Here is a 23281-nt window from a genome sequence, read left to right as displayed (position 1 = left end):
CAGACAATTCAGATGTTCAATACAAGGACTGTTGAATATTTAAACTGGGAAATCTAGGAAACCACTTTGTCTCAAAGCAAACGATTTACGTCTTTTGGGGCATTTCCCTTGGGCACTTTAGACCAAGACAAAAAATAACATGAACCAGCAGCCTGTGATTTCGTCTCTCCTAAATTTCATCCTACATGAGTTGCTTTGGCAGATGACACCACAGAAGGAATTTTTAATGCAATTCACATACTTGTCTTCTTAATTAAGATCTGAAAAAGCCATATTCAAAAGAATTCACACCTACATGAGAATCTATTTTTAAAAATCCATTAGCATGTCTGTCAGGGAGAGTATTTGAGCCAGGTTCTCATTTTCTAGCTGGGGAAATGGAGACCCAGTACCCACCTTTGTACTGATGGAGGTCAGTCAGGTTCTCCTGGTACGTGAGGATGATGGTCTGGTACTGAGTGACAATCTGGCGCCGGAGGCTCTCCCAGCAAGGGGACAGATCCCCCAACTCCTCCAGCTCACACACTCTGCAGGGAAGACACACACACACACATGCACACACACACACACGCACACATGAGGCTGTGGAGGTCTCTTCCCTGGGAGAGGCACAGGTGTCCCAACCAAGCAGGAGAACAACACGGACATGGAAGTGTGGTCAATGCCAGGGAGGGCCTCGGACAATGGCTACACTGCAGGTCTACACAGCAAGCGGGGGCGGGGAACAGGACACACCACTCTAGGAGGACCGGCTGTATGACGGGCAGACCACTCACCACGTGGAAAAGCACAGAGGCACTTTTCACAGAAACCCTGTCGAATGTCCAGGGAAAACTAAGTGGAGGAGAGGGGCTCTAGGGGAGTGGCTCCTTGCCCAGAGCCCCACAGGCCACGTGGGACCCTCCTGGGAGATGAGAGGAGTGGAGGCCCGTAAGTGACTGCTTGAGGCCATCTCACTCACCTGTCTCGTCTAGGGGCCGTTGTGAGACAGCTTCTCACTGCCCCCATGTTCTAGGGCGGCCTGGGCCTTCCCACCCGGCCCCTCAGAACATTGCTGCAGGACCTAAAGCTGCCAAGCGGTGGTCCACAGTTGGCCGGCCGGGGGGGTGGGGGGTGGGGGCCTGCTCTGCTGTGCTCACCCAGCCCCCTCTGTTTCAGGGCTGTCCCCTGGGGTAAGGGACAAGGGCCACAGGGGGCCGGCAACTTTGGCTATGCTTTCTTTCTCCACGTGAGTAGTGAGCTATCTAAATCTAAAAGCAGCAGGAAGGCAGGGGAAGGGAGAAGAGAAGAAAGAAGATCTGTCACCTCCAGAAAAATAAAAGCTGTAGAAGAACTGAAACATAACTATCTTAGCTCAGCAGTAAATAACGGCTACGTAATCAGCATAATGAAAACACAAGATGGACTTCAAAAAAGGGCGGGGGCATAACCCTGTTAGGAAGCTGGGGAACGGGAAAGTACAAAAGACCTAACATCTTCACCACAGGGAATCAGTAGCTAACCCCCAAAACCAGTTAAGAGAGCACGCTACACATTTATGTAGCAATACAATGATACACACTAGAACGGCTGAAAGTGGTTGTTTCTAGGAGGAAGATCAGACAGTAGAGCACCCCAAGACTTAGGTCATTATTAAAAGCCTTTTGGCACTATTTGGTTTTTTTTTATACTATGCATGTTTTCCTTTGTGGGGGAAAAAAAGCTAATTTTATGGAATCTACCAGATTGTCTGAAGTTAAAAAAGAAAGTTGTACCATTTTATTATGAAAATAGCAAAATCAAGGTAAAAGAGTACGTACGCAGGCAAGGCCGTGGTGAGACCTATGTCCTTGCTCACTGCTGGCCGGCTGGCCCTGCAGCCGCGGGGCTGCTCATGAGCACGCGAGCCCCATCTGCTGGGGTTGCTGCTGGACCCTCTCCCATGTCTCCGCCCGTCTTCCTGCCCCTTGCCCGTGCTTCGGGTGTCCGTTTACCGTTACCATCTAACAGGATCACTCCCCTTCTCACCACCCCTCCTAATTTCTGCTCCCAGCTCACACAGCCAGGGCTCGGGGCGTGGCCCCCACCTCTCCAGAGGGCCTGCCTTCCACAGTCTGTCTCGCTCATCGAGAAGTCTCCCCACACCACACACCATACCAGCCACATGCGTGAAACTGGTGGGAAACACAACGACAACAAAACCCTCAAAACCAAAGTTCTTGTGAAATGAGTCAACTCTTCGAAGTTATCACCTAGTACATCAAATAATGGGAATTTATACCACAGTTAACATTATAACATGAACACTGAAGATCTGTGCAAATGGAGATGGGAGTTAGGAAAATCTGCACAAATATGGAAAAGCTGAAAGGAAAAAATTTTTAACTAAAATAACCATAAAATAGTACACATACAGACATAAAGCCGCTCATTGCATTATTCTTGTCATTCTTAGGTTGAGTTTTTTCAAGATAAAAAATTTTTTAAAATACCTATATTCGAACAGTGAGATCCTGACTGCACTGTGTCCTTTCATGTTCTTATATTGTGTTCATAATTAACACCGTTTTATGACAGTGAGGAGAACGGACATGTGAGGAAGATGGGTAACACGCTCAGCGGGCGCTGAGCCCCCTCTCTGGCTCTCCCTGCCATGGGATCAATGGAACATGCCCCGGGCTGAGGGATGCGGAGGACCAGAGGGCCCAGATGGGTCACTCGTAGCTCTCTGTAGCCTCCACCACCATGGCCCTCCCCTAGGAGACTGCTGACCCGGGTGCCCAGGACTCAAGAACGACCAGCCACTCCTAACTTTCTACAGGCCGACTGAGAGGGGAAAGGAGGGGGGAAGGGAAGGGAGTCGGCACTGCGTGCTGGGCACACCTTGTCTGGTGCTTCCCGCACCTTGTCTGGGGATGGCCTCGCACAGGAACTCGGGAAACAGGTGAGCAAACGCGGGTTTCAGCAAGCCAAGGCCGCCGAGCAAGCAAGTAGCGGTGGCTGGGTCAGAAGCCAGCCTCCCGGCTGCCAGTGCTCTACCCACCGCATCTAAGAACTTTCCGGAAAGGAAGGGGCAGCCGGCCTGCCTCACCTGGCCGCGTCTTCTTCCAGCAGGAGCTTCACGAACTGCCGGGGCACGTGCAAGGAGAGCACGCTCTCCGCCATCTGCTCCAGGATCCGCAGGTGGTTGCCGTCCGTGGTGGGGAACCGGTACATGCGGCAGATGGCGCCGCCGAACACTGAGGTGGGGGGTGCGGAGGGGACAGAGGCTGTGTGTGAGCCGGCAACACACCTGCCGCGTGGGCCCTCCTCCCCCGAGCCCTCAACGGTGCTCCTTACTGTTCCTCTCGAGAGAACGAGAATATTTAAACCAAAGCCCACCAAAATGACCGAACCTGGCTGCTCCCCCCCACCCACCACATGCAATCGTCTTGTCCCAGGACGTGGAACTGACTCTGGAGTGCAGGGGCGGGGGCGGGGAGGCTGTCAGTCACCAAACCCGAGGTAACACGAGAAAGAGTGGAATGAAGGAGGGACCGCCCCCCACACCCCTTGCTTGGAATATTACGAACGCCACATGCTGGCGAAAAGCACGGCACTTAGAAACGTGGCAGGGAGGTGACAATCGAGGGGGTGCCTGGCCGTGACAATCCAAGCAGGCGGGGAGGAAAGGGTGAGCACGGGCCCGAGTGGACACTCACAAGAGTGGCAAGAGTACCAACGGAGGAAGCTGTTTACCCGATTTCAGTAAAGTGTCTTTTCGCAACGAAGCATACTTGGATCGGATTCCCAGCGCCTCTGTCAAGCTCTCATCAACCGGGAGAACCATCTAATGAGGTGGACAGGAAAGCAGAGAAACAGTGAGACCCAGACAACTCCAGAACACTCCGCAGAAATGGGGCCCATGTGCATCATCAAAGTACTCTTAAAATTGGTATCCACCATTCACTCTACAGTAATACACTGCCCCAGCCACAAATTAATCCACCTGCCAGTACACTGCACTCAGGCCACGAAACATGATTTTCTAGTGACTAGGTCACTTCACCTGGTCCTGTGGTGTTGTGACGTACAGAATGAGAGGCAGGAAACGGACGATGCTCAGGAACGTTTGCACAGCTGACCTCCCGGGCTCGTTTTGGGTAAAATGAGCTAGCTCCGTGTTTTACAGCAGTGACCCCTTACCAGTGTTTGGTATATTGGAATTGTAGTCTGAGAGCATGAGGGGCCTGTCCAAGCGACGGTGCATGGGAGACAGGGTGCCAAGAGAGAGGGTGGAGGAGGGGAGAGGAGGAGAGGTATGTGAGATGCTGCAATGGGTGTGTGGATGGGAGGCGCACATAAGGTGGCTGTGGGGCACACGTGTGCCTGGGAGGGAAGCTCTAACAAAACAGCAAAGGTAATCCAGGCCTCATTCACAACACCCCCCAGCCCCCCTTCCCCGCCCGACTGCAGCTCCTCTAGCTGGGCCCCCACCCAGCAGAGCCTTGCATGTCATGCTCCCTGAAGGACCCCCCTTCTCACTACTTCAAGAAGTGCCTGGGGGGATAGGCACGTTCTGCCTAGGGGGCCCTATCTTTCCCTTCCCAGAGCACAGAGGCCAAGTCCATCTGGACAGATCCTCGGACTCCTTCCAACAGAGAGGAGCAAGGTGGTATGCTCACCCTCCCATTGACGGTATCCAGAGACCGGGTCACAGGGGGCCGCTGGTCTGACTTCTCTTCCATCTGCCAGCCGATCACGGTGATGTTACCCACACGGTCACTCTCTGCAGATCTGCCACGAGCAAAGTGCTTTGATAAGAGCCACTGTACCTGCGCTTCGTTTCCTGCTTAAACGCAAAGCTCAGCCACCCTGGGTCATCGAGCGGTCAGTCAGCCAGCATTCACTACATGCACAGGCTCCGGGGGAGGCAGACAAGGAAACTGTGAGAGCAGAGAGGAGGGCTATGGCTGGGAGGGGACACGGCGCCACAGAGAAGTGTAGATATGCCTGGGGTACAGCTGGAGGGGAAGAGCCAATGCTTGCTTGGGAGGCACCCATCAGCCCCCCGGGCTAACCTCTGTGCCCGAGAGTGATGAGGACGCATCCCGGAACCAGGACTGGAAAACACCTTCTTCTGGCACCGAACCCCCTTCTGTTCCTTCCCACCCATCCTTAAGCTTTGATTACACCCAAGCCCTAGGCCTGGACCCCAAGTAAGTGCAGGGTTTCCCAAAGCATCCCAAAGATGGTATGATACAGTTAATGCCACCCTAGCCCTGCTCAGCTTCACCCCTGAGACCCCTCAGGCTGGCTGCCAGCAGCCCGGGCCCATCCACTTCATCCAGGGAGGCCCCAGGGATACCCTAACGCCTCAGGCCTTTTATTTAAGGTGTCCAACTTAGCCAGGTTCTAAACTTTTATGTGGTCACACATACTGACAATTTCCTTTGTGGCTTTTTCTCACTGTTCTAATGCCTGGAGAAGGGCTTCCCCCCATGTTCTCTGCTCAAGAGTCCTATGTAGCCCCTTTTCAAAAGGAAGATGTCCACTTCTTATATTTAGCTCTGGTCCAACTAGAATTAGTTCTGGCACATATTTTTCTCTAGCAGCCCTTTGCCCCACACGCCCCCTTGCATTTTCTGTAAGACCAGTCCTTCCTGCTGAGGCAGGCTCCCTATGCACACCGAGGGCCGAGCCAGGCTCTCGCTCTGCCCAATGCCTGCGACACTGCTCTCACCGTAGCTTTAGAATGGTGCGCTGTCCAGCAGGTGATTAACCCTTGTCAAATTTCTTTTGCTATTTTGGACTATCTTCCCAACTTTTACATTATTTTGAAAAAAAGAACACCATGTCTTGGGGTTTCAGTGAGAACTGTCCCCGAAATGATTTTGGGAAGGGCTGACATCTTGACCCCTTTCATCTTCCTTTCAGGGATACAGGGCGGTTCCCCTTCTTTCCTTCCTTCCATAAATATTTACTGAGCACCAGGCTCTGTTCTAGGTGCTTAAGATACAGCAATGAAGCAAAGCAGACAAAAACCCTACTGCCTAGGAGATCATATTCTATTGGGGAGGGAAGAGATGATAGACAAAAATACTGAGTATTATCAGATAGGTTTTCCTTTAGGTCTGCATAGAAGAGGGCTCACATTTCCTATGGATACTGCACATTTCCAATCCCTAACAGGTCCTCTGATGGGTTGAGTTTTAATCTCACTCAAGTAAGAAACCACCTCCTCACTGACACCAGCCTTTGGGAGGGGGCTGGGCCCTCTCTGAGTGCCAGAAATGGGGCCTTCCCCCCAATCTGTCCCTGGACCTCATAATTCTAGATCCTCTCAAGGGAGTAAAATTAAATACCAACCTTAGTGTTAAATGCAACCTATGATGCCTGTCCTGGAGCAGGTCTTTGACAATGAATGTTCCAGAACCCAGTAAATACATCTGAGGAAGAGCGGGGAGAGAAGGCATTAGTACGCTTGCTTTGCCTCTGGTCCAAATACCAGGCCCCAGAGGAGTCCAGCAGGCTGGTTCCCACAACACATCTGACCCTATCTCAGGAGCCCAACAGGGATGCTCAGGAAGAAATTCCTAAAGACGAATACATTTGGACATCAGTGACTTTATGAGCAAAGTAGTGAAGTTAATCTGTGTTCACCTCTCACTCAGATGATTACAGAACTTAAAAAAAGGGAACAAAATCCCATGAACCACAACGTGTTACTTAACTGTTCCCTGAGATCGATCTTTGACATCATACACGGAGAGTTTGATTTGGGTCATCTGATTGATAAGAGAGTCTTGAAAGAAGGCAATACTGCTTAGAAATATAGGATTGTTGGTTCCCTAGAAGAGAAAAGAGAATAAAATCAGAATACAGAGTTGGGTTTTTCCAAGTAATTGCTTTGGAAACACACCAATATCTTCAAAATGAGACACTAACCTTCTTACTGACGTGGATCAACACAAACACTGATGGTGGCCTAAATGGATGCCTACAAACAAGCCCAAATCCTGCTTAGAGAAAGGACAAAGTAGTGTGACCGGCCTCTAGAGAGGCAGCCACCACAGGCAGGCCCACCACACAGCCGCGCCCACGGGCTCACTCTAAGAGCTTCTCGCTCACTGGAAGGGATCCTCTAAGAGTGAAACGAGTTGGATGTCCACGTTGTATTCCTGGTATTACCCTTTAAATGAGTGATGTATTTGGATCTCCTACTTTGGGTTGTTCTCCTTTAAGAGGTACAAAGGCAGATGAGAGAAGAAATGAATGGCTTAAGTCATTTCTTATTTCCAGAATCCCATGGATGGAATAATTAAGAACTGACCTTTTTAAGGCTATCCTTTTCAAAAGACGAGCTGTGAGTTTCTAGCTCATAGGTGGCCATTTCCTGGCCGGTTAGCCCTGCCCCCAGAGCCCCATAACATATTCTCTTTCCCAGGCAGTGCTTAACTATCTCAGCAAAATGGATTGAGTTCCTGTTTGTGCGTGACATGGACTCCACGCCTCTAGCTGTGCTCCCTCTGCAGCTCCAGATGCAGGCTCTCAGGGTCTGCTGGACGGCCCCTCCTGGGCAGCCTGCTGGGGTGGCAGCCCACCCAACCTCCCCCTCCATCTGCCCTTGGTTAAGGCCATCTCTGGCCCTCTTCCCAAGGAGGCTACAAATGTCTGCTTTGGTGCCTCTTTCTCCAACATTCTCAACCACCTAGTGACAATGAAATGCTCCCACAAACCCACCTCCAGGGCCTGTCACATGCACCCCGTTTATCCACTGCCAGTCAGGTCCCACACACTCCCCCCAGGTGACTGTCAACTTGGGACCTCCCTGAAACACATCTAGTTAGGCGACTCCCCTCCAAAAGGCCTGCACTGGCCCGCTACAAACTCCTGGCCTGACGCTCCAGGCTTCTCTCCCTTGCTCCTCCACTTGGGCCTTTTGCACACACACAGCAGGATAAGGTTACTCTCCAAACCCACATGACGCTTTCCTGTTGCATGCCTTCGCGTGACTACCAAAGAACTCTGGCGTGCTCTTCAACGGGTGGTCCCCAGACTGGCTGCATGGGCATCACCTGGGAGCATGTGACAAGTGCAGAGTCCTGGGCCCCACCCAGATCTCTTAAGTCAGAATTTCACTAAGCACCACCAGACGTAGCCTCTCCAATCCTCTGAGCTAGAAGGGCCCCCACCCCCCATGTGCTGCCCTCCTCTCTCTGCTCCACCCATCCCCACACAGCTGTGTGCAGACAGACCACGCTCACTGCCTCCCCACCCACAGGATGGGCCTCCAAGGTGTTTGTATCATCCACGGCACCCAGCACTGCGCTCCATGGCACAGGCAGTCCTCAGCAGATGCTTAGAGGACAAAACTGTTGATCTGAACTTGGAAGTAAGTTTCCAAGAGAATGAAAAAGGATGGCCTATGTTCCAAAATGTAAAAGGGGGAAGACAAGGAAATGCAGTTTAAGTCTGAGACTGCTAGGGAGGGGTTAGTTCACAGAGACGCTCACATCACAGCCAAAACCCTGCACAATCTCGCACAGATCCTATACTCAGTTTCATAACTTATATACAGTGCTCAATTACCTAAAAGGAGTTTGTAAAATTCCCAAGGTGAATGCACATCACTTAATTTAACATAAAACGTAAACATAAAACACCCAATGCAAAAGGATGTAATAAGAAAGCCAATAAAAATAGGGGTATGTCCAGTAAGAAGGCTGGTTAGTAGTTAACACTCTCCAAACTGTGATTAATGAACACAACTCTCCGAAAGCAGCAGCCAAATGACAATGAAGAATGGGCCCTTTACCTCTTAAGAGGCAACAACCTTACAGGATCACTGTTCAAAGACAACCAGCCAATGGCTCATCGGTAACTGTAAAGGATATGGCAAATATAAATGCCACGCAGATGAATGTGGAGAGTAAGATCAATGTACTGAGGATCGGTGAGGTGGCAGCTACCAGCGCTCAGGTCACCTGCAGCCCTCCCATGGAGGCTACAAACACGGCGTGAGCCCCTCACACAGCTCAGGGTCGGAGCCGGCAGCACCCACCTCGATGATCTCCGTCTGCGCGTGTTTCGTCCAGAATGCCTGAGGAGGGGTGGTGACGCTCACTGCTACAAAACTATTTGGTTTTCGATCTAGCGATGGAGTATGCAACTCACTGCAAGCTATGGAATCAAAATGGGAAACAAACAAGTCCTTTAAAATCAGCCTCTGGTTAGTTCTCGGTTCCAAGCACCCCCAGAGAAAGCAAAAAAAAAAGTCAGTGCCACCAAAGGGATGGGACGATTACACTGTCAGTTGTCATGTGGAGGTGATCTTTTACACTGGAAACAAGCTCTTCTCAATAGTCTAATGGCAGCGGGTCCTTTTGCTTTCATGGTGCATTTCACAACAGACAGTGTGTTCGATTCAGTGAAATGGGATCATTTTTCCTGTGGGTCCCCTCCCCCCCATTCCCCACAATCCCCCGCCCGTCCCTTCCCCCTCCCCCCCCACCCCCACCCTCAGGACAGCAAAGGCCCTAAGTGCCAGTGGAAGACTGAGCTGTTCTGTGTCCACCAACTAGAACACAAAGCCAACAACCCCACACGGGGTCTGACCCATAATGTTGGACCTTAGTAACTATCTGAGCTTCTAACCCGTTGAGCTAACCAGCCACAGAATCAAGACACAGCTACACATGCCTGCATCCCATGGCTGTGGTGACTAGCCCTGAGCCGTGGTGCCCCGCTGGTCTCTGTGTGGATGTGTGTTGGAAGCAAATTTAAAAATCTGTGGCAGCATTAACAAAGGCTTTCGTTTTTTTTTAAAGACGTCATTGCTCATTTATTCTCCTTATAAGACTCATACCAAATGCAAGATTACTAAAAATGTTACTTTTTGGAAGTAACAGTACCTTGTAGAACTGTTTCAGTTGGAAAGTTTATTGTACTAATAAGCATTCTGAAATAGATAAGACTCAGATCATCCTAACACAGGAGTGACCCACAGGAAAAATGATCCCATTTCACTGAATCGAACACCCTATCTGTTGTGAAAAGCACAATGAAAGCCAAAGGATCCACTGCCGTTAGACTGTGATATGCTATTGATCGTAAGACACTTTTTGATTAAACAGTAAAACAGAAAAAAAAAACAACATATATCTCAGAACTGATGAAATACATGGTAAATCAAAGTTCAACACTGGTAGAAACAACTGCCTTTTTTGGAGGAGCAATAATGCTTCCCAGACTGCTGCAAGTCTCTGGTCAGTTTCCAGAAATCTAAAACAACTGACTATGACCATTTCTGCCAGTGTTCTCAGTGCCTTTATAGAGGAGAGGATCTTTGGAGGTCCTTACTCTGCCATGCCTGCCCTCATCATTCCCAATTTTTTAAATGCTCACTGGTGATTTAAAATGCAGAAATTGATTTTTGCTTCTGAAAAATAATTTTAGTTCTCTCTCCATTTGTATTATCTTCTCATGTGCCCTTATGAATTTTCACTATTTATTGGATATAATAAAATACAAAGAGCTTAGGTTTTCAATTCAATTAGTTTTGACAATCATATGCACCTGTGCAACCATCACTTTGGTGATGGAGAACTTCTTCAAAACATCAGACTAGGAATTTCCCCCTCATACTTCCCAGTCAATTCCCCAGCCTCTGCAACAAACTTCTGATTTCCATCACTTTGGTCTGTTCTTGAATCTACGTTGTTGTATGTACTGATAATCACTCTCCCTCTTTCTCAATTGATGAGTAAGATTCCATTGTATGAATGTATCAAAATTTATTTATCCATTCTGTTAATGGACATTGGGTTGTTTCTGGTGGTGAACCGTTGTAAATAAAGGTGCTAAAAATGTTCCTGTTTATGGCTTTTTGTGGATGTGCATTTTCATTTCTTTTGCATAAGTATCTAACAGTGACATTTCTAGGTTATAGCAGAGGATATGTTTAACTTTGCAAGATGCTAACAGTTTTCTAAAGTAGTTGCACCATTTTATAATCCCATCAGCAGTGGATCTGAGTTCCTGTTGTTCTGCATCCCCACCAACATTTGGTAGGGTTAGTCTTTATTTTATAGTTTTCTGATGGATGTGTTTGAATTTGTACTTCCATGATGATTAATGATGCAAAGCATTTTTTCACCACGTGCTTGTTGTTCCTTTTTATAACTTCTTTTGTCAAGAGTCTGCTTGAGTTTTTTTGCTCATTTTTAAACTGAATTGTTGACTTTTTTATTGTTGATTTATGCATATTTTATTCTGGACCTGTTCTTTCTCAGGTATATGTGTTGTGAATATTTCTTCCCAGTCTGTGGATTACCAATTTATTTTCTTACAGATCTTCAGCTTTGTTTGTTAGACTTTTAGTCTTAGGGAGTGATAGACAGGAAAACTGTCCCTCCCTCCAAAAGAGTATCCACATCCTAATCCCTGGAACCTGTGACTATCTTACACTATAGGCACTATGGGTGTGAGTAAGGTCATGGAACCTTGACATGGGGAGATTACTCTGCATTACTGGTGTGGGCTTAACCACACAAGCTCTTAAAAGTAGCAGAGGAAGGTGGAAGGGTGAGTCAGAAAGATGTGACTATGGGGGAAAAAGGCAGGAGAGATTCAAACCATGAAAGGCATTCCACCTGCCATTGCTGGCTTTGAAGATGGAGGAAGAGGGTCACAAACCAAGGAATGTGAGCAGCTTTAATAAATGAGAACCAGCTTCACCGGGCTGCTAGCAAAGAAATGGGGACCTCAGTCCTAAAACCACACATACACACACCAAAAAAACCTAAATTCTGCCAACAATACGAAGAGCAAAGAAACAAATTCTCCCCTAGCACCCCCGGAAAAGAACGCAGCCCTGCTGACACTTTGATTTTGGTGTTGTAAGACTCCAAGCAGAGACATCACTGAATCCACTGGATTTTTGACATAAGCAAACTCTAAGATAATAAGTTTGTGTTGTTTCAAGGTGTTCAATCTGTGGTAATCTGTTACGGCAGGGATAGCAAACCAAAGCACAGAGTTAGGACTTTTTGCACTCTGTCCAAGAAATCTTTGCCTACCCTGAGGTTGGGAGTGACCCTCTGTTTTCTTCTAGAAGCTTTAACGCTTTGTTCATTTTTAAGGTTCTCTTCTATTTCTTCTGCTAGGTCTGCCTCAGCAGGAGTCAGGGATTTGACCATTTCACTTGCTCCCCCCCTTTAAGCTATGTGTTTAAGTGACTGAGGGCCTGGTTTTTCTCAGCTCGCCCCTTCATCACGTGTGGGTTCTTAACACCCACGTGAAGCTGGAACATTTGGGTCTCTCAAGCACAAGTGACAGCAGACAGACTGAGGTATAACAGGTGGCCAAAGCCGGGAAGACGGGTGTCAGGTTAAGGGCTAATGGGCTAAGTGCCACCTTCAGAACACACCCTCCTGTAGGTAACTGCTCTCCAGCCCCGACCCCCAGCCGGCTCAGGATAAGTCTCACTCAGTGTTTATTCCTAGCCCAAGGGCCACGGCTTCCAAGATACTTCCCCTCAGCAGTCCACAGTCACCTGTCCTGTCACTTACATCGCTTTGGCAAACTTCCAGAGAAGCCATGAGTCTCTGGCACGTATGCCTTGTCTCTCCAACCAGATCATCTGTAATCCCAGCTGGGTAAGTGCTGTCGACGAGGCAAAGCAGTAAAATATATTTTAAGTACATATCCTTTGACTCGGCAATTCTGTATCCAAGCATTTATCCCGAGGAAATAATCAGCAAAACGTGTTAATGATCTATGTACAAGTATGTTCACCGTGGTGGTGTTACTAATGGCAAATTGGAAAGAACCTAAAATGTCTGACAACAGGCAACGGGTTGCAATAAATATGGCAGAGCCACACAGTAGAGTCTACATAGGCATCCAAAGTGATGGGGCAGATCCCGTGTTTATTACAATGAAAAGATGCCCATGACATTCTGTCACGTGAAAAAAAACATGTTAAGAATACTAGCATGACACGGGGCGCCTGGATGGCTTGGACAGTTAAGCGTCTGCCTCTGGCTCAGGTCATGATCCCAGGGTCCTGGGATCGAGTCCCGCATCAGGCTCCCTGCTCAGCGGAGAGTCTGCTTCTCCCTCTGCTCTTCACCCTACTTGTGTTCTCTCTCATTCTCTCTCTCTCAAACAAACAAATAAATAAATAAATAAAGTCTTTAAAAAAAAAGAATACTAGCATGACATTTTTGTAGATAATCCCATCACCTCCACAGGCAAAAAATCATTAAAAATTCTGTAGAGCACTGGGTGGGTGTAAAAAAAAATATTTCTGGAAGGATCTACACCAAAATGTCAACTGTGATTATCTCTCTCTGATAGGGTATTCCCTTCCTCTGACATTTTCTCTATTACAGGTTTTTTAAAATGAGCACTTTTTAATTTTAAACTTACGATAAAATATTTGACTATTCAATCCTGGGCTCCTGTTCCTCTTCTTCTTTTTTTTTTTTTTCCATTGTGGTAAAAATCACTTAAAATAAAACTTCAAGCCGTTTCTTCCCCTGTGTGCCTCATTCAAATGGCTATCGTACTGTCCTTGATTTGCCAGAATCAGAACTATCCTGATTCCTGTCACAGGGGTGAAGATTTTTACTGATGTGACATCAACTCTCATCTTGTCTCTACATTCAATCGGTTTAGTGGGAATTTTGTTGTTGTTGTTGTTAAATCCCTGTTCTGCATTAGTAAAGCTCAGTGAATATTATTACGAGCCAAGTGGGATTTCCTTCACTTCTCTCCTGTGTTGGGCTCTGCTTCTTGGGTCCCATGTCTTCCTTTGTCTCAATTTGCTCCGTGTTTTCGGTGGAACATATCCTCCACTCGCTTCCAGAGAAAGGATGTGGGAGAAGTAAGTAGGAGAGTCTGCAAAGCTGAAATAAGTTTCTTTCTCCCCTCACATCTGACTGAGTGTTTGGTTGAGTGGAGAATTCCAGATTATAAATATTTTCCCAGGCACATTAAAGGGCTCCTCCCCATCCTCAAGTTCCCAGGGTTGCTGAGAATCCCCTCCACGCTAGTTTGACCCCGATCCTTGGATAGGACCTCTTTTGTTTCTTTCCCCCTTTCTGGAAGTTTTAGGAGCTTCATTTTATTCCCAGTGCTCTGAAATTTCTTCAGGACATGCCTTGTTCTGGGGCTTTTCAATCATTATGCTGGGCCTTGGTAGGCATTTTTGGAAACACACTTTTCAGTTCTGACAGACTTCTTATCTTATTTCTTGGTAATTCTCTCCCTTCCACCCTTTTCTGTTTCCCCCTGTAAATGTTGGGCCTCTGAATTTGCTAATTTTCCATTTCAATTTCTCTCCCATTTTCTATTTTGCTTTAAAATTTTTACTTTGGGGAATAATTCTTTAAATATCTTCCAACATTTTTTGACTTTTTAATGTATTTTTTAAAGTCCTATTTTAAATTTCTAAGATTGCCCTTGTTCTTCAATTTTTTTTTTTTTTAACAGCATCCTGTTCTTATGTTACAGGTGTGCCATCTTCTCTTGAGGATATAAATTATAATTTTTTGACGTTTTCTTCTACTTTCTTCAATGTCTGCGTTTCTTCCAAGTTCTGTTTTTTCCTGCTTCTTCTTTCATGTGTGGCCTTTCACAAAGGCCTTTAATCTTTAACAATTCTTACATTTTGTTTTAAATCAAATTTGAGCTATTTATATATAAAATGTGCCCACTTTAAGTGTAGAGCTCAATGAGTTTTGACAAGCGTTTACATCCATATAACCACCACAGTCAAGATATAGAACATTTCCATCACCCAAAGGGTCCCCTGTGCTCTTTCCAGTCAGTCCTCACCAGCACTCCTGGACAACCAACTGACGGGTCTTCTGTCATTGTGGATTAGTCTTCCTGAGTTCCACATAAACAGAATCATAAATATACATCTGAATATGGCTTCTTCCACTCTGCACAATGCTTTTGAGATTCATCCACATATGTATCAGTACCTCATTCCTTTTCCTTGCTGGGTGGTACTCCATTGTATGCATGTACCATAGTGAATTCTCCTGCTGATGGATATGTGGGTTGTTTCCAGTGTTGGCTATTATGAATCAAGCTGCAATCAGCATGCATGTACCAATCTTTATATGCACAGAAGAATGCCCATTCATTTTTAAGAACTGAAGTATCAGAAGGCTGAGTGTGAGGGTGGGCTGGATGGGCTCCACCACAGTGCCTGGGTAGCTGGCTGGCCTACTTTCCGCCGGGGGTCCAGAAAGCCGCATCTGCCTCTTTGCAGGGAGTGGCAGTGAGTGGTTGACTTTCTCCACAGTGAGAGCCTCCTGCCTGGAAGAATAAGCCTGGCCAAATTAAAATAAGAGGAAGAAGGCTGGGGAGGGCCAAGTAGGGGGTTTGTTATTCAGTAGACTTCTGGCCCTTTACCATGCTCTCCTCCGCGCTGATGGACCTCAGCCCAAAGCCTCTCTGCCTCCCAAGTTTCTTACGAGAATAACCACCAGTCCCTGCAGGACTGAGAGAGTATGGTGGGAATCTGAACCCCAAACTCTTCCTTACACAAACTTTCCAATAAGCCCCTGCTTTAGTCTCTGAGCTCCCCAGTATCTCTGGGACAAATCCACCCCCCTTACAGACAAGCAAGTGTGACCACACTCCTCTCCATCTGCTCCCTCCTCCTCATGGGTTACATTTTGGGGGTTCCAGAAATGTCTCACTGCACAGAGTGTGTGTTTCTGTTTCTTATTCTTCCTGGCGTTTGAGATGATTTAAGACAAGGGGGTGGAAATTTCACTCTTCTCTTGTGAAACTGAAAGTCCTTGAGTTAGTATTACAATTTGTGAAGAGCAAAAAAGCTCTAGGTTGGGAGTGGGCAGCTGTGGGAATCCCAGCAGGGTTACAGGCTGCTTCCCCCAACCCCCTGTTCCCAGTTCACAATGCAGGACTCCCTCCCACTACAGAACTAGCCAGCAAGCCAGGGTTGGGAAACCCTCTGAACTTGTTTAGGGACATTCAGTCTGAAATGGGGATGTTTTCAAAGTTTAGTATTAATTTGATAATAATGCCCTTACATTTTTAAGGACTTTTGTCATTAGGCAAAGTTGTTTGTCTGATTTTGCTTTGTTTTAAGCACCATAATCTTCGTTGTCTCTCAAATGGTAACACCCCTTATAGCACATGAGGAAACTGGTCCAGCAAGGTCAAGCAGCAGGTTCGAGGCCATGCAGTTAGTTTGTGGCATGGTCTGGACTAGAATCCTGGTTATCTGACTCTTGAGGAGGTGCTCCTTTTATGTCATACCACCTCCTGGACACCATGGCCAGGCAACAGGCCAGTGCTGACCACTGCCCAGGGGATGAGGGAAGGGGAGAGGAACACAGGATAGTGTCAGGCTCTGGAGGAAAACCGTCTGCGGCTGACCCCACCAGGCACTCCGACCTTCTGGGTAAGCCACAGTAATGCTGTGCTTCCCTGATCCCAGAGCCAGCACATTCTACTACAGTTTCTTAGGACAACTTTAGGGATTCAAGCCAGTATTTAGGACATTCTGACGCTGCCCGAAAGGGAAAGCGCTAGCTGTCATTGCCTCCACCATTCCCAGAGCAGGGAACAAGGGGCCTTATGGCTAGGGCCTTATGGCTGGGGCTGACAACACTGGCCCTGAGCCAGTTTTCCCACCCCTCCTGCCCTCCCCTAGGAGTAAGGAAGCCGTCCTTGCAGCTCTTGGGTGCTTACCTCCCACCCCACCTCCCCCCCCACCACGGCCAGCCTGGAGGGGACGTATGCTGAGGAGACCCAAGGCCTATGGGCCCCAGGTTCCCTCCCACACTGGACATTCACACCTGCCTCATGGCTTCATCTCAGAAACACTTTGGCAGCAACAAGTTCTTGGACACAAATTCATGTCAGGGTCCAGTTTTTGTTTTTAAGCAACATACATTTTAAAACAAACAAAAAATTCAAAAAGATACCTACCTAAGCTGAATTCTAAAATGGGCTCATCTGGATCTTGTATATTTCCTGAATAAAAAAGAAATGACCGGGGGGAGGGGGGAGAATCACCCTTAATAAACTTTTCCTTGCATTTAGATTTTATTTAAAAGACCCAACATTCTACTCCCCTCACCAGAAACTATTATATGAGATAATTTCTTCATTTTCTAAACATTTTGCTTCTGAGATTCCTAAGAAGTCTCAGACTCCAAGACCAAACGCCCCCCTCCCTTCCTCAGCTCTGCACACCCCCAACAAGAAGGGCTTTGATCATGGCCTGGGCACTTGCCAAACAGGCACTTGCCAGACGGGCACCATGGACATTCCCATATTACCTACTGGCAAATGAGCCGTGGGGGTGCCCACCCAAGCTGGAAAACTGCCAGCAGTCAGGCTGCAATGGAAGCAGTTCCCAGGAAGGGGGCTGACAGCCCCTCCCTCCCCATTCCCTGATTCAACCAGAAGAATGCCATAGCAGGGTGCCCTCCAGCCTGGGGCAGTCACTGGGGGCTCATTCTGGTTGTCCGCCGGGGAGTCCAGGAGGCAGGCATGGCCCTCCCAGCACTGTTATTTTGCGGGACCTGTGTCTGGTGACCTTGCCCCAGGAACCTGGAGCGGGCCCCGTGAGGCTCACCTGCCAGAGAAAGGCCCAGCATGTCGGCTGCCACATCAATGGTGGAAGCCCGCTGCATCGTACGGGCCCTGGCCCCATGGCGAGGGCTGTGCTCTCTTGCTGTCATGATGTCATTGGTGATGATGTGCTTCCTGTTCCTGGGTCAGACCGCGCCTGATTCCCCGGGAAGCGCTGTCACCAAGACCTAGTCCCCTAAGGTGGCAGGAGTCCTGAGAAAGAGGCACAAACACTGGTAAGAAACACAGGGACGCGGACCGAGAGACCGTGCTCTCATGGAGAGAGTGTGTGCCCAACACGGGCAAGCGAAGAGCCGGGGGCGGAGAGTGTGATGATCTCAGCCCCTTCTAGCGACCTCTTCCTCTACACTCGCCAACACTCACACGTGCCACTGACACATATGCCCATGGCATCACGTAAGGAAATCACGTTCTCTTCAACGAAGACATGCCACGTTAAATGATGGTTTAGATAAAATGATGAAAGACGGCTCTTGACATTTTCTCCTTTGTTTTATTATGCTCTTCTGTTCACAAGTCTCATAGAATCTGTAAAGTTAAATCACTTCACCTCTGTCAGAAGGATATGAGATGCATGAAGAGGTCTGCCCCCACTGGCTACGACAGCATGGTGGAACACTGGAGAGACGAAGGCACATGTCTCCAACCTGCTCTCTCTCTTCCCAGAGCAACAGAAACGTCACATGTGTCTTGGGCTTGGGCTTGCTTTCCTACAATACATGTGCATGTAATCTATGCCTGACTAAAGTGGATAGTGCTGTGTGCGATGGATAAAGAAGTCTCTGGCAAAGTGCCACCATGCACTGAATCAGATGCCCTGCATGGCACAGAACACACATTGTACTCTAAGAAGTGGGTTAAGCAGCAAGAAGTGAGTTTCATGTTTTTTCTAGCCCTCTATGCGACAATTCCTGCTGTCTCTAGAGGAACCAGCCTTGAGAAGTGAAGATAATTAGACTGTACAATAAGGCTGGTTTAAAACAAAGGTCTCCATGTATGCAAACACTCTTGTCTTCTCAAAGTGTGTCAACACCTGTGCCCCCGAAGGGCCTCTGTTCCCACTCTTGAGTTAATATTCACCCAGCAACTTACTGGACATGTTTGTTCTTGGACCAGTTGAGACACGTGGCATTTCTTCATAGAAGCACGTCCAAATCCATCATCTAAAAAAAGAAAATTATAAACTTAACAAGCTGGTCAAACATCAGTTCTTGAGAATGCATATTATAATACTCATGTTATACTTTTAATGCCTAGACATATGGGAAGCCAAGAGCTACTATAAGTTCCTTTGAGTTCCAAACAACAATCTAACCCTTTGGCTCAAAAGTAAAGGTTTTGCTGAAGCCCAAAAGAATGAGAAACAGAAAGTGCACATTCCCAACCATCCCCCTCCCCAGGAGTGATCCAGGGAACATAGACCAGCTCTAAAGCACCCACAGTGTGGCTGGGATGTGGCTGAGGGAGAATGAGGAGAGAAGAATCTGAGTCCCAGGCGTCCTTGCTCACAAACGTCAGGCTCTGGAAGAAGCTGCTGGGCCCCTCTGAGGCTCGGCTTTCCGGTGTCTAAGATGAGGCTAGTGGTACCCATCTCACAGGGCTGCAGTGAGAACTAAATGTGCAAAAATGGAACAGGGATCTGCCCTGCTGTGGCTGCCTGGCTCTTGGGTGCCTTCCTGCGGAGCAGAATACCCAGGCTCTGACTCAGTCCTGGGGGACAGTCAGAGTAGACCTCAGGACCCAGCATGTGAGTTACCTGAAATTGCTGGAGTCTGGGGTATAGACAACAGGCAAAGCAGTGTGCTTGGCCCTCAGGCAAACTCAGTTTCTCTTGCAGGCTGAGCTCCTACCCCTCCCACTGGAGCACCTAGGGATCTGTAGCCTGGGCACCTCACCAGAGAAGTCAGTGGCTCGGCTAGAGAGTCACAGTAAAAGTCTCCAAGGGGAAGACCCACCAGTTTGCTGACATCAAAAGGCACACAGAGTCAAAATATGCAATGAAAATGGTAAAGACAGGGAAAGTACTTGCAGTACTAATATCTGAAATTTATAGTAATGCTTGCACAAATTGACAAAAGAAAACTCACCAAAAATGCAAGTGGCAAAGGTATGAATTCAGAAAAGAGGAATACAGGTTGTAAACGTTTTAGAAAAGTGACCAAACTCATTCCTAATAATTAAAGGAATGCTAAATACTCCTATATTCACCTAAAGTAGTCTTCCAAGAGAGGTTTGTTCTCATGAGACTATGCTTTGTTGGCAGACCTAGGGGAAACTCTATAGGATTCCTCTATATTGCTGATAATATTTTAAAGTGGAACATGCATTTCAGAAATTTATTTATCAAATTATTTATCACATATCAAAATTTATAAACAAAAAGAAAATTCTTGCCAACAGGCCAAAGATGCTTATTGTAGCATTACTTGTAATGACAAACACTGGAACCAGTCTAAATGCCCGGCTACATGTAAGTGCATTCTGGAACATCTATAATATGTGCTATTACATGGCTGTTTAAATGACCATGCTAGGGGTGCCTGGGTGGCTTAGTCGTTAAGCGTCTGCCTTCGACCCGGGTCATGATCCCAGGGTCCTGGGATAGAGTCCCACATCGGGCTCCCTGCTCTGCGGGAAGCCTGCTTCTCCCTCTCGCTCTCCCCCTGCTTGTGTTCCTGCTCTCCCTGTCTCTGTCAAATAAATAAAAATCTTTAATTAAAAAAAAGATCAGGATAAAGTTAATCAACACATGACAATTTCTTCGACCTCCTTAGGGATCAGGAAACCACTAATTACAACCACAGGATACCTCTGTACACTCATTAGAATAACTAAAAATGGGGGGGAAAAGGCAATACCAAGTCTCGGTGAGGATGTGGAAGAAACGGAACCCGAGACACTGCTAATGGAGGGTAAAATGGTGCAGCCACGCTGGAAGACTGGCAGTATCTACCCAAGCTGAACGCACACCTCCACCGCGACCCAGTATACAGCTCAGAGTAGAACTGCTAACAGAAATGCATATTTATGTTCACAAAGGTATAAAGAACATTTAGAGCGTAACGTTCATAACAAACACCGGCAACAATCCAGACGTCCATCAGCTGTAAACAAAACAAGATGGCTTTTAGAAAAGATGTCAAGGGGGAAAGCCAGTCACATGAGCGCGTATCTAGGCAATTCTATTTCTACAAAGTTCAAGCACAGGCCAAACGAGTCCGTGGTGTTAGAAGTCAGGACAGCGGTATCTTTGAGGGGTGAGTACTGACTGGGGAGGGCACATGGGGCCAGAGGAGGCTGTGGGCTCTGGTAATGCTCTTGTCTCCTGTTTTGGGTGCTGGTTTCAAGACTGAATTTACTGTGTAAAAATTTTTTGAGCTGGACATGATTTTTTATACTTCAATAAAAAGCTTAATTATTTTAATGACGATAATAAAGGCAACAGCATGAAAAAATGTTTATGTCAGCTCTGTGCCATGTTCTAATGAAATATTCTACCTGTGTTCTGGTCACAGTCATTTAAAAAGATAGGGCACAGGGGTGCCTGGGTGGCTCAGTCGTTAAGCGTCTGCCTTCGGCTCAGGTCATGATCCCAGGGTCTTGGGATGGAGCCCCACATCGGGCTCCCTGCTCACCAGGAAGCCTGCTTCTCCCTCTCCCACTCCCCCTGCTTGTGTTCCCTCTCTTGCTGTGTCCCTCTCTCTCCCTAATAAATAAATAAAATCTTAAAAAAAAATAAAAAGATAGGACACAGATTGGGGTGCCTGGGTGGCTCAGTTGGTTAAGTGCTTGACTCTTGATTTTGGCTCAGGTCATGATCTCAGGATCGTGAGATCAAGCCCTATGTCGGGCTCCATGCTCAGCAGGGAGTCTGCTTGAGATTCTCTCTCTCTCTATCTCCCCCTCTGCCCCTCCACCTCTCTCTCTCTCTAATAAATAAATAAATTTTAAAAAGAAAAAAAAGATAGGCCACGACGGAAAGAGCCAGCAGGAGACCACATGGAGAAGAAGCCATATTTGGGGGTGTGACCATGGGGAACTAGCCCCTTTCTTAGCTTCAGGCCATCCTCTTGCGGGACTGGCCACCCCATGCTGGCCAGAGGCCGAGGCGGCCCCCTGCGTGTGAATCAGCTTGAGGAAGGAACTCTTCTTTCTGAGCTTCTTCCGTGTGTCTCCACCATTCCACTGCCCTGCCTGGCTGCCCGGCGCAGCCTGTAGCGAGGCTGTCGTCACTCCCCTGCACCTGGGCCAGTGCAGACATGCCACCTGACAGAAGGCAACTGTACCCCGACTACCTGCCAGTCCAAGGGAGGCTCCCAAACGTCCTCCCCTTGCAGGGCCCCTGCCCCTAGGAGGGCGGAGGGTATCAAAGGCATCCTGGGGATGGAAATGCTTAAAGGGGAACATCTACAGACTAATTTTACATTTGATCGAGTTCACAGACCAGAGAAGCTTTTGGGTCAAGAGGACCTCAGAAGCCACTTCATGGTTATCTGGGGCATTTAATTAGGATCTGCAATTTAAATCATCAAGACCCAGAACATGGATCTGATGTGAGCCACTGAACTCGATTTTCCTTATTAGTCTCATTAATTTAAAGTAATTCACCAAGGATTCTTACATTCCCAAGGTCCCTGGTTTTCCTCTTGGCCCCATTTGAAGACCAGAGCTCATTAGGAAGAAGAACTGCACTTACATCTAAGAGGACAGATAGTGTGTGGGAGTTGTTCAGGGGACTGGAATTTTTTTCGTGGGGGCAAGAACAAAGAAAGAAGCAAGAACTCACGAAACTAACTGCCTCTTCTCACTCTGTGAGAGACGTGTGACCCTTTCTGACACGAGGACCCAGATCACCAACTCCACAGCAAACCTGGTCATGTCCCTTCCACCTGTGTGGGGGCGGGGGGGTGATGGCAGAGAAGCATAAGCAAGACAGGAGGGATGTGGTGGTTCACACAGGTCCACGGGATTCGTGACGGGTGGCGGTTCACTGTCAGAAACCTCTCAGGAAGCCAGTCTTGGAAAAGGTCTGCCTGCCCTCTTCCTCCACAGAACAAGGGCTCCTGGAGGCCCCCTCTGGCTCAGAAACCTCTTAGGGCTGCTGAGCTGGAGCTGAGTGGGGAGGACTAGCCACAAAATTTTCCATTTTCATCTGTCTTATACAATGGGGGTTCTTCAGAGAATAATCTGATGATGGAGTTGCATGGATGATGCCACAGAAGTCCAAACAAGGTGACTTTCTCAAGGTCACATGGAGATAAAGGATGAACTATCAGAATCCACCCAAAGCAAAAAGCCCAAATACAACTGGGGCATTCTCCCTGCCCAGCCTACCCTACCACTGTCACCGTGGACAGGAAACGGGCTCCCAGCAAACATTCCCCGGGCCTCCGCTCTCCAAACACAGGCAGCATGGGAGAGAAAGTCAGATGGAAGGCCTAAGTGAGTCAGAGCATGAATCAGCAGCCCCTGAGAAGGAGGCTACCACAGGAGTCAGAAAGAGGAAGGGTTTTCTCTCAAAAACCCCCAATCCAGGATAGCCACAATCACTGATCGAGGAGGCGTCACACTGCTCACTGGCAGATCACTACCAACAGCAACCTGAGAAAGACAGCTGCCGCCTTCTGCACGAAGCCCCTCCTGCAGACAGTGCCCAGCAGCCAATGGTTGTGCC

At 47.9% G+C, this 23281-nt stretch overlaps 1 protein-coding gene across 19 annotated transcripts in view; it reads right to left on the bottom strand.

Annotated features, from left to right (window-relative positions):
- Positions 1–23281, bottom strand: part of INPP4A (inositol polyphosphate-4-phosphatase type I A) — a 131067-nt gene that overhangs the window by 41126 nt on the left and 66660 nt on the right. For all 19 annotated transcript variants that reach the window (XM_027621118.2, XM_027621124.2, XM_027621129.2 and 16 more), the window contains exons 2-11: positions 18700–18770; positions 17591–17799; positions 16939–16983; positions 9023–9141; positions 6693–6809; positions 6328–6407; positions 4644–4755; positions 3718–3808; positions 3071–3218; positions 397–527 (exon numbers count right to left, since the gene is read on the bottom strand). In XM_027621118.2, the coding sequence (XP_027476919.1) occupies positions 397–527; positions 3071–3218; positions 3718–3808; positions 4644–4755; positions 6328–6407; positions 6693–6809; positions 9023–9141; positions 16939–16983; positions 17591–17696 (949 nt within the window). In that variant the 5' untranslated portion in view covers positions 17697–17799; positions 18700–18770. The remainder of the gene's footprint in view (positions 1–396; positions 528–3070; positions 3219–3717; positions 3809–4643; positions 4756–6327; positions 6408–6692; positions 6810–9022; positions 9142–16938; positions 16984–17590; positions 17800–18699; positions 18771–23281) is intronic.

This window comes from Zalophus californianus, chromosome 8 (genome assembly GCF_009762305.2).
Source record: "Zalophus californianus isolate mZalCal1 chromosome 8, mZalCal1.pri.v2, whole genome shotgun sequence".
Taxonomy (NCBI): Eukaryota; Metazoa; Chordata; class Mammalia; order Carnivora; family Otariidae; genus Zalophus; species Zalophus californianus.
The sequence above is the reverse complement of the archived record's forward strand: the minus strand, read 5'-3'. Positions and strand labels throughout refer to the sequence as shown.